General features: G+C 33.3%; 2 protein-coding genes across 4 annotated transcripts in view; both read left to right on the forward strand.

Annotated features, from left to right (window-relative positions):
* Positions 1-6,948, forward strand: part of LOC132916653 (endoplasmic reticulum transmembrane helix translocase) — a 61,467-nt gene extending 54,519 nt beyond the window's left edge. Inside the window, exons 1-18 of one of the 2 annotated variants that reach the window (XM_060976828.1) lie at positions 541-1,065; positions 1,280-1,545; positions 1,624-1,852; positions 1,920-2,073; positions 2,247-2,396; positions 2,479-2,661; positions 2,729-2,866; positions 2,946-3,066; positions 3,139-3,293; positions 3,390-3,565; positions 3,638-3,877; positions 3,954-4,169; positions 4,250-4,439; positions 4,507-4,755; positions 4,838-5,174; positions 5,249-5,420; positions 5,504-5,647; positions 5,725-6,948. In XM_060976828.1, the coding sequence (XP_060832811.1) occupies positions 802-1,065; positions 1,280-1,545; positions 1,624-1,852; positions 1,920-2,073; positions 2,247-2,396; positions 2,479-2,661; positions 2,729-2,866; positions 2,946-3,066; positions 3,139-3,293; positions 3,390-3,565; positions 3,638-3,877; positions 3,954-4,169; positions 4,250-4,439; positions 4,507-4,755; positions 4,838-5,174; positions 5,249-5,420; positions 5,504-5,647; positions 5,725-5,832 (3,492 nt within the window). In that variant the 5' untranslated portion in view covers positions 541-801 and the 3' untranslated portion in view covers positions 5,833-6,948. Of the gene's footprint in view, positions 1-540; positions 1,066-1,279; positions 1,546-1,623; positions 1,853-1,919; positions 2,074-2,246; positions 2,397-2,478; positions 2,662-2,728; positions 2,867-2,945; positions 3,067-3,138; positions 3,294-3,389; positions 3,566-3,637; positions 3,878-3,953; positions 4,170-4,249; positions 4,440-4,506; positions 4,756-4,837; positions 5,175-5,248; positions 5,421-5,503; positions 5,648-5,724 lie in introns of those variants that run through there. The other variant, XM_060976838.1, reaches the window with a different exon arrangement.
* Positions 6,949-8,266: 1,318 nt separating this feature from the next.
* On the forward strand, positions 8,267-16,201 carry LOC132916657 (sodium-coupled monocarboxylate transporter 1-like). 2 transcript variants are annotated; one of them, XM_060976862.1, is made up of 16 exons: positions 8,675-8,783; positions 9,260-9,335; positions 10,897-11,099; positions 11,207-11,366; positions 11,440-11,505; positions 11,783-11,834; positions 11,907-11,974; positions 13,653-13,804; positions 13,886-14,026; positions 14,114-14,338; positions 14,411-14,594; positions 14,674-14,760; positions 15,058-15,227; positions 15,409-15,567; positions 15,632-15,743; positions 15,813-16,201. In XM_060976862.1, the coding sequence occupies exons 3-16, from the start codon at positions 10,912-10,914 to the stop codon at positions 15,846-15,848; spliced, it is 1,800 nt and encodes a 599-aa protein (XP_060832845.1). In that variant the 5' UTR covers positions 8,675-8,783; positions 9,260-9,335; positions 10,897-10,911; the 3' UTR covers positions 15,849-16,201. The 2 variants fall into 2 exon arrangements, with proteins under 2 accessions (XP_060832837.1, XP_060832845.1); XM_060976854.1 differs by lacking the exon at positions 9,260-9,335 and having other exon boundaries at positions 8,267-8,783.
* The last annotated feature ends 530 nt before the right edge of the window (positions 16,202-16,731 follow it).

Below are 16,731 nucleotides of genomic sequence, written 5' to 3' on the forward strand. Positions count from 1 at the left end.
CTTTTTTTGGCAATATCATGGTCAGTTATAAGTTAAAGATAATATTCCGAATTTTGTTAAATTTCTGAAATTTAAAAGCGAAACGCTAGTTTTGAAATGAAATATTCTGTTACGCGCGCTTTGTCGAATATGTAATAGTGCCATCTAGGTATACCATCAAGAACTTAATATTAACTTGATAATATTTCCATGAGTTTATTCACCTATGGTTGAAATACAGTACAAATTATTTAAACGATTTTAAAATGAATATCTTAAAAACATCTCGACATCTTAAAATAATTAAAAGATTCAATTACCATCACCAAAATTCAAAGACCACTATCTCATCTATATTATATACTGCAAAGATCAAAGTTACAATCTAACGTTTCAAATGCCAAACGCAATGATTAATGGATTTTCGTGGGAGTAATGAATTATGACAAATGAATCTTAATTCGTAGAGCTTGAATACGTAACGTATGAAAGTAATCTTATTGGAAGAATGAAGAATAGTTCAAAGTATGGCCACAAGATGCCACGAAAGTGATCCGCATAAAACTCATTTTTGTCTTGATATCATAAATTGGTATATACATATATAGTGGACTGTGGAAAGGTGCGAAAGGTGAGAGGGGTAAACATAATTTGAGCAGACCGACCACCTTTTGTACGGATCAGTTGCTATGTACACGTTTTGCAGTGTGAGTTTGCTCTGTTCGTATCATTGAATCTGATGTGAAAGGAACTAAAACCTCTCGATACTAAAGATCATATACGCTCCTGTTACGGCATAAGCGGCATAGCGTAATCATAGCCATGGCGATTGCTTCGTCGCGAGTAGACGAACTTGTACAAACTGTTACTCTTCATAATCCTCGAAAATTGCTATTTACGGGCTACGTTCTGCCCTCTGTGATACTACACGCTGTGTGGATTTTTAGTTGGATTTTTGTCTATGGAATTGACGAATATTATGATGCGGGTTTAGTGGGTATCGCAGCTATCGGTGTATTACAAATTTTCATATGTTTGTGTTGCCAATGGTCAGTGCATATACACACTTTCCTTAATTATAGCTCGGTGAGTTGACAATCGTTTACCGTAAGGAACAATATATGCTAATTAAATAATTCGCACGTGTAAGTTACGTTGTTCAATATGTTTTGTTAACGTGGCAGCCATTCGAACCGGCCTTCTGATCGTACGAATTATATGGCTGATTGGCGGGAAATTTTAAATTATTAAAATGTAGCATTTGTGGTTTTACGAATACGGTCATTTGAAATATTTTCAGGAAAACGATCCGTATAAAGCGAAAATGGCAAAAGTAGTGCCCACTCCTAACAATGGAAGTTCAGAGCTTGTTAAACTATATCATTCTGAACAACATGAGCCGTGGTTCATATTTCAAAAAACCAAATACTATTGGAATTCGCATGAAAAAAGTTTCGAAGGCCTTCATTTTCCAATTAATCACTCTATCAAACATTATCGCGAATGGAAAGGATACATGGAAGAGAAAGATATTGCAGCAGCAGAAGAAAAATATGGAAAGAATAAGTAAATATATTTTTTTATATGTACTGTTGGAGAATTACATAAATCGTTTTATGTACTTTTTTCATTACTTTCACATAGGCTGAATATGGTGGTACCAGAATTTGGAGAATTATTTAAAGAAAGAGCAATTGCACCATTCTTTGTTTTTCAATTATTCTGTGTAGCATTATGGTGTTTAGATAAATATTGGTATTATAGTATCTTTACATTATTTATGCTTATTATGTTTGAGTGCACACTTGTGCAACAACAACTTCGAAATATGGCTGAAATTAGGAAAATGGGAAATAAGCCATATACTATAATGGTTAGTAAACATCATAAGTAAATAAAATATGTTCCAAATATTTCCAATAAAATTGTTTTCATCAAAGGTCTACAGGAACAGACGGTGGCATTCCATGTTTACTGACCAACTAGTTCCTGGTGATATTGTATCCATAACAAGATCTCAAAATGATAATCTAGTGCCATGTGATATGTTACTTTTAAGAGGACCTTGTATTGTTGATGAGAGTATGTTAACAGGTAAGTCATTAGCAAGAATCACTTCTAACACTGTTTAAGTCTTTTGAGTAGAAGCTGTGTCAAAGAATTTCTTTCTTAAAAAGGCTGTGAAAGCCTCAACTTTCTCCTTAGGAAGAATATTTATGGTTAGTGCATTATATATTATTTTACATTTGTCAATTATGAATAAATAGGGGAATCAGTTCCTCAAATGAAAGAGCCCATAGAAGAACTTGATGAAAATAGACAGCTGGATATAGAAACTGATAAGCTTCACATACTTTTTGGGGGCACAAAAGTTGTACAACATACTCCACCAAAAAAAAATGTACCTGGCCTTAAAGGTATCTAAACAGTAAATAATAAATTACTATATTTTAATATCATATATATTTTGTATTTATACATATATATTAAAAATTTTAGCTAATGATAATGGCTGTGTGGCCTATGTTTTACGTACTGGTTTTTCAACGTCGCAAGGAAAACTTTTGAGAACAATATTATTTGGAGTCAAATGTGTTACTGCTAACAACTTGGAAACGTTTGGTTTTATCCTATTTTTGCTAGTTTTTGCGATTGCTGCAGCATCATATGTCTGGATTAAAGGTATATAACATATCAAAAAGAATATTAAAGCTGTATTTCTACACTACTAATAATTTATTAATTACAGGAAGTGAAGATCCTACAAGAAATAGATACAAATTGTTCTTGGAATGTACACTTATTCTCACATCAGTTGTTCCTCCAGAATTGCCTATTGAGTTATCATTAGCTGTTAATACCTCATTATTGGCCTTATCAAAACTAGGTATTTATAAAATAAAGATGAATGAAGATGATATTCAGTTCTATATTTTTTAATACAATAATATATAATTTCTGTATAGGTGTATTTTGTACTGAACCTTTTAGAATTCCATTTGCTGGTAAAGTTGAAATATGTTGCTTTGATAAAACTGGTACTTTAACTAGTGACGATTTAATCGTCGAAGGTATAGCGGGGATTGAGTAAGAATCAAATAAGTTTCAAAATATTTTCAAATGTAAATACTTATATTAAGATATTGTTCATTATTTTAGAGGAAAACCAGATGTTATGCAACTTTCTGACGCACCTATAGAAAGTATTCAAGTACTTGCAACGTGCCATTCTCTTGTACAATTAGACGACGGAATTGTTGGAGATCCCCTTGAGAAAGCTACATTGAAAGCTATTAAATGGAATCTTACAAAAGGTATACTTCTATTTATTGATATTCTTATTCTTATTATACTTTATTTTTTTTCTTTTTGTTTTTTGACAATGTTGTGACAATTTCAATTTATTTAAGCTGATTCTATGATACCAAGAAAAGGACAATTGCCCGTCTTAAAAATCGTACAAAGACATCATTTTTCTTCCGCGTTAAAGCGAATGTCAGTCGTAGCAGGATACACGATGCCAGGATCATCCGAAATCAATTACATAACCACTGTGAAAGGTGCTCCTGAAATTATTAAAGACATGGTGCGTAGTAAATCGCAAGTAATTTCTTTTGCACCCACAATGTGTCGTAAATATTTTAATTTTTTCTTCCAGTTGTTATCTATACCAGATAATTATGAATCAACGTATTTGTCACTTTCGCGTCGCGGAGCAAGAGTATTAGCTTTAGGATATCGAAAACTTCCTAGATTTCTATCTTCGCAAGATTTAAGGGAATTAACACGAGAAGACCTAGAAAAGAATCTCATTTTTGCTGGATTTGTAATCATAAGTTGTCCACTTAAACCTGATTCTAAAGCTGTTATTAAGGAAATCGTGAATGCTTCACATTCGGTAGCTCTTCTAACAATTTAATTTTACTTCTAATTACTCTATTTATGAATTATGCAAATTCACGTCGCTTTTACAGGTTGTTATGATTACTGGTGATAATCCTTTAACAGCATGTCACGTTAGTCGCGAATTACGTTTTACAAAGAAACCAGTTACGCTTATATTAACTGCAGCTGATGGAAAGTGGATATGGGAAAGTGTGGATAGAGAAATAAACTTACCTTTGGAAATGAAAAATGTTTCTCGGAATAATGAAATTTGGCAAGAATACACTCTTTGTGTAACGGGAGAAGTAAGTTATAAAAAGATATAAAATACATACTCATACTATAAAATACAGTGTACATTAGATTTATAAGATACAATTTTTAGGGTTTAACATATTTAAAAGATAACGAACGAGATCTATTTCGTAAATTGTTACCACACATTGTAATTTTTGCGAGATGTGAACCAAAACAAAAAGAATTTATAATTGTCTCGTTGCAAAATTTAGGATACAGAACGTTGATGTGCGGAGACGGCACTAATGATGTTGGTGCTTTAAAACATGCTCAAGTGGGTTAGTAAAAGCTTTTTAAATTTATATATAAAATAAATCATACATATTAATTACTTAATTTATTCAGGTGTCGCCATTTTATCAAGCCAACCTCAAAAAGTATCTGCTGAAAAGCAAGATAATGTAAAGAACGAACAAACCATCTCAAATTCAGCAGTAACAAATGATCCGAGAAACAATCCGAGAGTTTCTGCTCAGACCAAGACGAGAATACAAAAGATACTAAAAGAAATCGAGGAACAATCTGTTATAGTTAAATTAGGAGATGCTTCAATTGCCGCACCTTTTACAAGCAAAATGTCATCAATTCAATGCAGTAGGTTCTGTTGTATATGATTTATAACAGTTCAAAGATATGATAATATATTAATGTTATATTAATATTTGTTTTATTATAGTATGCCATGTTATTAAGCAAGGTCGATGCACCCTGGTTACCACCTTGCAGATGTTCAAAATTTTAGCACTTAATGCATTAGGACTTGCATACAGCCAATCTGTTCTTTATTTAGGTGGAATAAAATTCAGTGATGCACAAGCTACCTTGCAGGGTGTTCTACTGGCCACTTGCTTTTTATTCATATCAAGATCAAAGCCATTAAACACATTGTCTAAACAGAGGCCTCTTCCGAACATTTTTAACTTATACACGATTACTACCGTACTCCTTCAGTTTGCAGTACATTTTATGTCTCTTATCTATTTGGTTAAGGAAGCTATTTTATTATCTCCAGAGTAAGTAAAACGATTAAAAGATTATGTGTACAATGATGCTTGAATTAATATTAATTTTGTTCCAATTTAACCAGGAGTGAAAAATTTGCAACAATACTAGCTCCAATGAGTTCATCTAATGGAACTACGGCTTTAAATATGAGCTTGACTGATGAAGAAGAATTGTTTGAACCCAATCTATTAAACAGTACAGTTTATATTCTTGCCATGGCGATTCAAATTTCTAATTTTGCAATTAATTATCGGGTGAAGTGCTTTGATAAATAAAATATTTATTAATGAAGACTTCATGTATTTTATTTTAATTTAACATAATTTTTATGATACAGGGTCATCCATATATGGAGAGTTTGTTACAGAATAAATCTTTACTATACAGCATTATAGGCAATATTATTGTTATACTTGGATTAGCATGTGGATTTTTACCCGATTTGGCAGTACGATTTGAAATTGTGGATTTCCCAAGTGATGTAAGTTTATGCAAGGAAAATGTAATATTTTTCATATTTATATAAATGTTAATTTTTTAAATATTTTCTGTTTCTAGTTTCGAAGTCTTTTAGTTCAAATTTTAATAGCAGACTTTGTCCTTACATATATAGTTGATAGAGTCTGTTTATGGCTTTTTGGAGAAGGAAGACATCAAAAACTGTGATTAGTACACAATTTCTATACTCAACTTTTAACTCCAAAAGTGCGAAAAATTGAATATACAACTTTGTTTTCTTGTTTCACAAAAAACGAATGTTATCTTTGTTTGTTAATATATTTATACTTCATGAATTATATTACAATTCGTATGTGGAATATAATGCTTTTAAAAATCTGACCAATAATAATTGAGAATTCATTACTCAAGAACACTCATATTGTTTAAGAATTTGCGAATAATTCTTTGTGGAACAAGAAAAATTAACGTATATATACTTATGCGTGTATATGTGTATGTGGTATGTATGTTTTAATGAATGTAATTATTACTATACAATGTGAAATATTAAGACGAGCATGCAAAATTAGTTTGTATGATAAGTAAATAATTCATAATGTCATAAGTATTACGTATATCATTGTTTAAAAGCAATGTAAGTGTACCTTGAGAATCTGATTTATGGAAATTTATAAAAGAGATTCCTTTATTATACCACAAACGTATAAAAAATTGACTTTGAATAGTGTATAAAAAAAAAATTATTGCATACTAATAGAAGTTTGAAGTTGATGGTGGAGTTTCACACATACAATGATATGACTGATTTACTATGCTGGATTATGCCAGCAAAAACTGTTCTGTTGTAATTTTATAATTTTGTACAATTAACACGTCTGTTTTAAAATAATTCTTTTCACTAATATCATAAGATATGCACATGATTCATCAATGTTTAAGCTAATTCAGCAGTAAATGTTGTCAGCAGTTATACTTAAATTTCGGGGTTTATATCTTTTCTTTACTTTTATACTATTTTCATGTATAATGGAATCAAATTTAGAGAAGCTGCTAATAGGAAGAATAGATTTTTAATTCCAACATTCCAATTTCATTTCTATCTTATATTTAGGAGGATAAATAGAATATAAGTAAATGGAATTGTATATGGCTTTGTCTACTAAAAATATTTGTGTCCCTCTTTGGTTGACAAATAATGTGTACACACCGAAATATTGGGTGTGGTTAATAAATGTGTATACCTTGGTTAATACTGATATCCTTACAACAATTAAATGCAACAGAATAAACTTTACGTTATAGAAAATATTCAAAATTCAACGGTGTTTTTTGCAAAAAAAAAAAAAAAAAAAAAAAAAAAACGGTATGCGAATTTTTAAAGCACCATATTTTTATACCAAAAAACCTGCGAACTGATTGTATATTGTTGCCTTGTAGTTATCTATAATGAGAATGGTAAAATACAGTCAGTGTAAAAATTATTTGTAAAGTATTTAACTTTAACAAAATTATTGCAGAACATCGTGTAGTAACAAAATTTTAACAAATAAAAATTTATGCATATTCTTCCAAGTCTCCAGAATAATTTTAAAAGAAAAAAGAATGCGATATCTATTTCTTTTGTGAAAATATTAACAAACATCGTGTAAATGGTAAAAATATAAGCGTAGTAAGTATTCGTACAGTTAGCATTTCACAGGATAAAATGTACATAGATATTTAAACAAATAATCTGCATCAAACTGCAGAAAAAATGGGTTTAAAAGACAAATTCATTCTGATGCAAGATAACGATCATAACGTTACAAGCACAATGTTACTAGTACGCGAGAGTGGACCTTATATGATGTTCAGAAACACATAGAAACATCTCCACAATCCCAATATAAATATTATTAAAAATATATGGAATACCTGAAACTGAAATGACTTAAAGAGAGCTCTTTTAGAAGAATGGAGAAATATTTTAAGTAGAATACTTATCAATTTGATAAATTTAATGCTACGACGACTTCAAGTTATAATAAAATCAAAAAAGACTTAGCTAAATATTAAAATAATTAAACCTAGTAATTTCATCTTCTGGATATTAGGTAAGTCTTATTAGTTTTTCCTATTAATTGTAACTATGAATGCGTACTTATTAGGCATATATTTTTGCCAATTTTTAGATATTTGTTAATATTTTCACAAAGAATATAGATATCCCATCTTTTTTTATGAAAATTATTCTGCAGACTTGTAACAATATGGACATATTCTTTATTTGTTAAAATTTTGTTAATAAACGATATTCTACAATATTCTTTTTATTTGTTGAAATTAATTACTGTACGAATATTTTTTACACTGACTGTAATTTGCTGTAAACACTTATTTCTGTTTTATTCTACATCTTATATACTTATCTACCTTACGTCATTAACCAATGATGTGCAGGAACATACGCGTAGATCTGTCACGTGCCAATTAAGGAAAGCAAAAAAGGAACAGGATACATGAGTAGGTTAAACCATATTTATGAAGAAGGAGAATATTTCTTTACATCCATGATTAGTATATGTTTGAGATTATTATTTTAATTTCAAATTGTGGAAGTTTATATTCTCAACTAATATTCCTTTATTAAAATTTGAAGCAACACGAGAATATTCTCATGATTATTCTGATTCAATTGCCATTTGAATTTTATAATGGTCTCAATAATAATTACGGTCTTTTCTGGACTTCGTCCTCGCTTAAAGATCGATATAAGGATCGATCGAATGAATTGTGTGTTTAAACTTTGTTACTGCATGTTTAATGCTTGGAAAAAGTTGAATGACTTAAGTCTATCGAGGAAACCGGTTGCTCTGTGATGAGTCTCTGACTTCACGACAGTTGGTTGTTGATCACGGTACATGGTTGTTCGTTACGCTATTTTCTTCGTTCGACTATACTTATTCGCTGTGTTATTTTGTCTGGCTTTCTTTTATTTAATATTTCGATCGTATGAACCTATCGATGGAAATATGTATATCAACATTAACATCACGGGTCGCGTAATCGTTCTTTCTCATTGTAATTTTCGCGGTCTTGTTTGACGTTCTATGTCATTACTTGTGTGAAGGGAACGCGCTTAATTTCCTGATCGGTAACTCTGAAATATTGTTACGGTATGTAAGTCAAGACAAATAAAATATACAAGTGAAATGACTAGCGGCACTTTATTTTCTCTAATTGTTTTCGATAAATTGTGAAATAGATATCAATTCAACATATTTGTGACAGAAATAAACGATATTATGTCACATCATTTCCCTATGGATATCGTTTCTGTCCTACGAATATTAAGTTGTTTTTTGTGTGGTGATTTATTCACATCCTATTGTATTGGTATTTAAATTAGTGGTTGATATACGTGTATTTTCAATATTTAAAAATGTTTTCTCGAAGCTTATGATAATATTATTTGTTGTCATATGGAATTTTCATAACGATATAATCAGTTTCTATAATTCCTTTATATTTCAAATATAATTTTTCCACTTTTTTGTTGAATTTTAAGTTAACTATGCCATTCCACGCATACTTTACCAAAAAAGAAAACAAATAAGGAAAAGATCAATTGCTTTCTAATATTACTCTCTAGAAGTAAATTGTTTCGTGGAAAGTATCTCTTGAATAATGAGGCAAGAGAGAGACAGAGAAGATGGGGATCAACTCAGGTAAAATAGAAGCAATTTACGTCAAAACTGAAGAATTCAAGTTATTTGCACACCTTTTACCGATTATCGATCGACATCAAAGACATCCCTGTCAGAAATATAATTAACCTTTTTTGTGAACGCGAACTAGTTGTGTCCGTAATATTCTCATGTCGTGAACGTGTAGAGGACAAAAATTTAGTCGTGTAAAACGGATACTAGTGCACCACAAATTGTTACTAAATATACAGAAAACTATTTATAAAGTTGAATAGCAAACGTTTATCAACGATCGGTCTCTACTTCATCGTTTACTAATTGTCCAGTTCAGTCGGTAATATCATTTAGTCAACCTTCACGTATGTATGTACATATTATTTTTGTATTAAGTTGCATGCGTATAATTGCATGTAAGTAGTAACGAGAAAAAACAGTTATGTATCAAGAAAGCATATGAAACCGAATATTTTTTCCACTAGCACGATTCACACCGATGTAATTAAGAAATATGTGGATCGTGAAATATATTATATATTAGAATTCTCTTTAATGTAATAGTTAATATGATCAAGAATTATGTCATCGCCATAGGATAAAAAATCTCAAGAAGCAATTAGGCTTTTGTTTTGTGAAAAAAAACGTAAAAACTTACAATGAGGTGTAGTGTTTACGCAAGCTTATATCCGTGATACGTAATTATTGTTCGTATTCCTGGAATGGTGTTTCATTAAATCCTTTAGTGTCTTTCGCTTTGTTCTCCCATGATTTACTGACCTCTGACTATTCATATTACCCGGTAACATGGTACACAGTTTACTTTCTCGAATTGAAATTGATTTCCGTATGGCTCTGACATCTGTGACTCATCAGGTGATACTAATGCAAACGGCGCCAAATTCAAACATTTGATTTTCCATAATTGCTGCTAAATACACTAGTAAATATGTAATTATGATAGATAAATGTCTCACAAATGTTTCTATCGAAAAAATGTGAATAATGTAGCAAAATTAATTTGCTTATTTATCGAAGGAAAACATAGAGAAACAAGCAGTTTGCCCCGATGCTGTGTTCAGAAAGTGCAACGTTTAGGAAGTTAACAAGCTTTATTGAAACACTAACAGCTGCGAGTCGTCATTGTATTAAGGTCACATGTGTCAATTATCAATTAGGAATATACACGCAATAGCTACATGCATTAGTGTAAGAATTGCACAAACTCATTGTGAACTAATGGACCTCTGTACGTCTGCTACGTTCCATTAACACTATGCACATCGGTATATTTTCGTTTTTCAAGACTATATTATATTCAGCTGCATTCTAATAACAACAATCTTTATTTCGTATTTCTTCAAAATTTCAATAAAAGCTATAATTTATTTAAGCTTATTTATTAGTAAAAACGAATTCTTAATATCGCATAGTAATGGCGGTAAGTAAATGGCCGTCAAAGATCCATTATGCGTATCATCGCAAGAGTTATTAAGCTTTCATATGTGTTACTTGACTTCCATTACGTCTATTATCGGTGTTATCAAGCAAATCTGGCTTCATAAATCAGGTTTTTGCTCGTTTCCAGCTTCCCGGAACCAGAATGCTGGAAACACAGGAGAGGGGATATTTTCATTGGGCAGATTGGCTGGTGTTCGCGCTGATGCTAGTCGTATCTGCCGCCGCAGGATTATGGCATTACAGGCGAGCGCAGAAGTCGAGCACGGAAGATTATCTCTTAGGAGGAAAGAGTATGGGTCTGTTTCCCGTGTCCGCTTCCCTCATTGCCAGGTAGTTTCTACCTTGAATCTTTCTAATTGCCACTGAATTAAATCGTCAGAAATTTCATCGTGATTGATCCGTGAAAATATATGAAAAGGAATTTTTATTCTTTCCAGCTTCATATCTGGCGTAACGATTCTTGGAACACCCGCGGAGATATACAATTTTGGAACACAATATTGGATTACTATTATCTCAATATTTTTCTCCGGCGTCGTCGTAGCTTTTATTTACGCTCCAGTCTTCGTTTCGCTAGGATTGAATTCCGTTTACGAGGTATATCTACCGGGAATATCTAATGAATGTGTTAATAATATGTACGCATAATTTATTTATGATTTTCTTGTAGTATTTGGAAATGAGATTCAATCGTGGTGTAAGGATTCTCATATCGGCGATTTTCGTCGTTGATGTTGTAAGTGCGACAGTATCGATAAAGTTTACGTTGCTATGTAGCACCTACTTATCCTATGAGCTTGGGTATAAGATTCGATAGGCACAATTAAGAAATTCGGAACTTTGAAAAATATTATTTATTAACGATTTTAATTTAACGAAAAATTATTAATAACAAAGTTACATCACGTTACGTTACGAAAACACGAAACTTTAATTTGCTTCTCTTTGAGAATGACCAATGGTACCGACTGATCCCATGTTGTATTAATAATATCGTAATAAACCAATTTTAGGTACTTTACCAATCGATCGTGGTCTACGTTCCAGCGCTGGCGCTAAATCAAGGTATTACGCGCCCATATTATCCATAATAGAATATTAACCGAATATTACTAAAATCTTTTTGATTAATTACAGTCAGCGGCATTGATATACATTTGATCGGAATCATTGTATGCCTCGTATGCGTGTTCTACACTGTTCTGGTAAGTTCACGTTTTGAAAATTCATCACGATATATGTTTAGTCGATTTGTCGTTAATAAAACGAAATAATATTCTACAAAAACTGTTCCTTTGTTGACAAAATGATCTTTGTGTTAGACTAGAGCTATATCACTAGTGATTTTCGCTTACTTTGACTTTTTCGAAACTCAATAACTCGCACTACCTCTATATCAATAAATTCGATTTTGCTTCGTGAACGTCTCGATCCCATGAATTCGTATAAATATTGAACACGTAGAAAACTGTGTGCGCTGTCGTACACAAAAAATTCTGGGGTCACGTATTTGAAGTTAAAAATACTCGGGCAGTGCGAGGCAAGGACACGTAGCTTCTACGAGCTGTAAAACTTGCATGCCTTCACAGTATTTCGTGTGAATTTTTTTTACCAGCCTTCCTTCCTCTTAATAATAGTTTCATGAAGCTTTCCCTTTGATCCTCGCCAGCTTTGCTTGTAAATATTCGAAGAAATGAAATTAAACCCTATAGATAGTTAATAACGATATATTTATATATAGTGACGTTTAATGTATTGAAAATTATGTTGAGGGTTTCTAAAAATTGAGGCGAATTGAAATGGCTTTGAACAAGTTTCCAACAAACTTTGAAAGGCACTGATCCAAGTGGTAATGATATATTTTTCTATGTCTTCGCAATCTTGTTAAATATAAATAATAATAAACTAGATATAATAATAAATAAAATAAATAGAAATAATAAATCGTAAATAGAAATACCTTCATAGAAACTATGACGGTAATAATGATCCAACGATTACCCATCGAGATCTAAGATCGATAAACGTATTTAATTAGGAGGATGTGATCGCGTTGAATTATCGTGACCAAGCTGATTCATCGTGAACCCTCGAGAACTTAACAAGACGTATCGCGGTGACGGAACACATGTAAAACGAGCGTAGGGTAGACTAGAAGTCCAGTCCCGACCGGGTGACTCGGTGTCTAGGTATATGGCAGCTAATTTTCCAAGGACGCCGGTTCAGCGAATTCTCTCGGGGATAGCTGGAGTTCCTCGGACGGGAGGATGCCGGTAGATGGTAGGAAACAATTTTCGGTGGACAATGCCGCGAAGAATCTCTCACGCGGACCCGGCTACTGGAAATGTTTATGGACGGAAACTGAAAGCTCGACAATGGCCCAGCGGAAACAATGGCGCGGAGCACGTCGAGTGCTCGTTCCCCGTGGTAGCAGATCACAAAGCCAGCGCCGAAGTGATTAATCGCATGCTCGCGCGCGCTTGTAATTATTCAAGCAATTTGTTGTAGCCCGCGAATTAATGAAAATTTATCGCGGCCCAGTGACTCCTTGGAAATTTGTTTATTACCGCCATGGTCGCTTTCGCGTGTCTGTAAGCTTGTCTTTCGCTTAACGATCGCGTCTACCAAGATTGTAGTCCGCTTTTTCGTGGAGCTTTTGAGGACATTCTTTTATGAAGTTTGATGGTTTTTGTTGTTATGATAAAGGAGCTTCGTGTAATGACGCTTTGCAGGTTGCAGGTGGCATATATACCATTTCTTGTAGATTTAAGTGTAACGATGGATGAGACGGAATTCAATGAAAGGGTAGTTAGTCACGATTGTTCATGGCTATCGATGGATACATAGATGAAAGGTGGGTTAATTGGAGAATGTGATTACTAGGGTGGTATCAGGGCAGTAGTTTGGACGGATGCGCTTCAGGTCGGAGTCATGATTGCCGCTGTACTGACTGTTAGTATATTGGGTACTTATCAAATGGGCGTCGCTGAAATATGGAAGATGTCATTGGAAGCCAATAGAATTGAATTTTTAAAGTAAGAAGTATTTAACATTACGTTAAGAAGATAAAAAAAGTTTGCAGCTCCATCGTTTTATGTTATATTTCCTTTTTGTAGCTTTGATACGTCTCCTTATATGAGACACACGGTATGGACCGTGTTAATTGGTTCGTGGCTCTATAGCACCGCTTACATTGCTGTTAATCAAACTATGGTACAACGGTATAGGTCGTTGAAAGATTTGAAAACGTCCAAACTGTAAGTGAGTACACTGTTCATTTCGGTATATGTAAAATTATTTAATATATTGTTCGTATGTTATTGTATGTAAATGTGTGATTTCAGATCATTAGGGATATTTACTATCAGTATTATGTTATTCATTTCATTATGCTGCTGGTGCGGCCTCGTCCTTATAGCCTGGTGGTCTCCACCTAAATGCGATCCTAGAGCTACAGGTTTGATAACTGCTGACGATCAGTTATTGCCTGCTTATGTAATGGAAATTGCGAAAAATTTACCTGGAGTACCGGGCCTCTTTATTTCTGGAATTTTTGGAGCAGCTCTTAGGTAAGTACTTATTATGAATTTATTCTTATCAATAAATAATTTTTTGTTAAAATATTTTTTATCCTGTCTCAGTACCCTGTCTGTAGGACTTAATTCAACGGCCGTAGTGGTCCTCGAAGATTTCGTGAAGGGTTGCTTCGGCTTGAAACTGACCGACCGATGCTCCCACATCTTTGTAAAATGTCTGGTTGTCTTGCTTGGTTGCATAGCTCTGGGTTTGCTCTTTCTGGTCGAGAAACTAGGAGGAGTTTTAGCTGTGAATATTTTTTCATTTATTCTACTTATAAATTAAATATTTTTTGATAAGATTGCATAATTCTCTTATTTTGTTATAGATAACTGGAAGTCTAGCAGCGATAGCTGCAGGCACTTCTTTCGGAGTGTTCACGCTAGGTATACTCTTTCCATGGACAAATGCTAAGGTGAATTATCGAGAGGCTTGAACTTGCTTTTTTTTATATTTCTTTCCTACATGCCTTCTTAATCTGATACCTCGACTGTGGATATTTATGGGATGTTTAAAAATGAGATCTAAGCAGAGACTCGTGCCATCTATTAAATATTGTAGCAAGTACCGTATTTTTTCACATCATGTGCATTTTATGCATTTTTACGCTATTAAATTTCCTATAAATGCATAAAAGCGGTCTATTGATATCTTTCGTCAACATCACAATAGACAGGTATAAAAATTTCAATACTTCTGTTCCGTCGAATAGGGTGCGTTTATGGGTGCTATCGTAGGATTCGTGATCGCTGGCTGGGCTAGCTTAGGTGCAAATTGGTCTATCGGTGCTGGGTTGCTGGTTCCTAAGAAACTTCCAGTCCCCCTTTCTCAATGCCCAGGCAATATCTCCGAAAGTTTCCTGAAACAGTTTGATCGTCCAAAGTAAGTTAACCTTAGCCTTGGCTATAATTATTAAGTCTTTCATAATCAATTAAATCCTAAGTGGCCACCAGCGTCATCGTTGAAACGTATGATCAGAGTTATAAATTGTTCTATTATCTTATTTGAAACTGTTACGATACGGGTTTATCCTCGTATTGAACAGAACTCTCCTTTGTTTCAGCGAAGACGATGTGTTTCCTCTGTATCGATTATCGTACCATTGGTTTACTGGTTTAGGCACGTTAATCGTGATCGTCGTAGGCAATTTCATTAGCTGGTGGACTGGTCCTACGGACCCTTCTTCTGTTGATAAAAAACTGCTTTCGCCGTTAATACATTCGTGAGTTAAAAATAATATGTGTTTAACTACTCGCAGAACTCTTACAAAATTTTGTATTTTTTAGATTATTACCGGTACCAAAGGATGAAAATATTGTTCCTACTGGAAATAACGCTGGAAATAGCGAATTAGCAACAACAGCAAGTCTCTTATTATATGATTTAAAGAAGAAAAGGGTAAATATCAAAGAAATAATAAATATTAAAAATATTTTCTAGTTAAAAATTTCTTCGATTTTGTTACAGAGAAGTCAAAATTTTCTTAACGGGGCCACAACATAATCCATGCATCAGGATTGAATAGCTTGCTGAACATTTATAAACACATTGGAGCTAAACCACTGCTATGCTGCTGTGGATAATGCAATACTGAAAGTAAAATTTTCTGGTCGGGCGCACGTGAAATTTTACTTCTCTTGTTTGTCCCCCTTTCGGTACTTATTTAGATTTAAACACCATTGTAGACAATAGTGTTCACATCGTTATAAGTCGTAGATCGACTCACTCACATAAAGCAAGGTTTTATTAGTAAGATGATATTAAGATGCAGTTACTAGAAACATTTACGAATTGTTTTATATAACTTTTAGATTATATACAGAATAAATTTTTATATTATATTTTATGAACCACATGTCATATACATATGACTTCATGTCATGTACTACTTTTCGTTATATACTTTCCTACCTTAATTTTTTCAATCTTATTTACTTCAATTTTATAGAAAATTATTTTACAGAAAATCACACTGTGATTGTCAGTAAAAATGTACAATCTTTCAGTACAATCGCCGTTATTAAATTAATGATCGCCCAGGACGAAACAAAGTCAGTCCATAAACGTGGCAAGCTGCGTAAGAGAATCGTGGATGCGGAGAAGGATGAGTTTTGCCGGCAGGTCCGGTTGCTCCTCACACCGAGTTCTCTAACTGAGTTTGTTCGGTTTTCAAGCTTTGGTGATTCCCGACGGTGTCCGCCGTGCGGAAGGCGAGCTAGTCGATGGAGAAAGGGAGACGAAGGAACAGTGGGAAGGATAGAGAAGGTAGACCAAGGGGAGCCAAGGCCCCGGGATATTAGCCGTCTTGTTAAGGGAAAGCTAACGCCGTCAAACGTCCTTATTAAGGCCACGCAAATAGCTGGTACGCTTCTCCATGCTTATCTCT

This window comes from Bombus pascuorum, chromosome 1, assembly GCF_905332965.1.
Source record: "Bombus pascuorum chromosome 1, iyBomPasc1.1, whole genome shotgun sequence".
Taxonomy (NCBI): Eukaryota; Metazoa; Arthropoda; class Insecta; order Hymenoptera; family Apidae; genus Bombus; species Bombus pascuorum.

Excerpts from the sequence above, each read along its gene's own strand:
- LOC132916657 (XM_060976854.1), top strand. The coding sequence starts at position 10,912 with ATGCTGGAAACACAGGAGAGGGGATATTTTCATTGGGCAGATTGGCTG. Across the intron at positions 11,367-11,439 it reads GATTGAATTCCGTTTACGAG|TATTTGGAAATGAGATTCAA; the intron begins GTATATCTACCG and ends ATTTTCTTGTAG. Across the intron at positions 14,595-14,673 it reads AACTAGGAGGAGTTTTAGCT|ATAACTGGAAGTCTAGCAGC; the intron begins GTGAATATTTTT and ends ATTTTGTTATAG.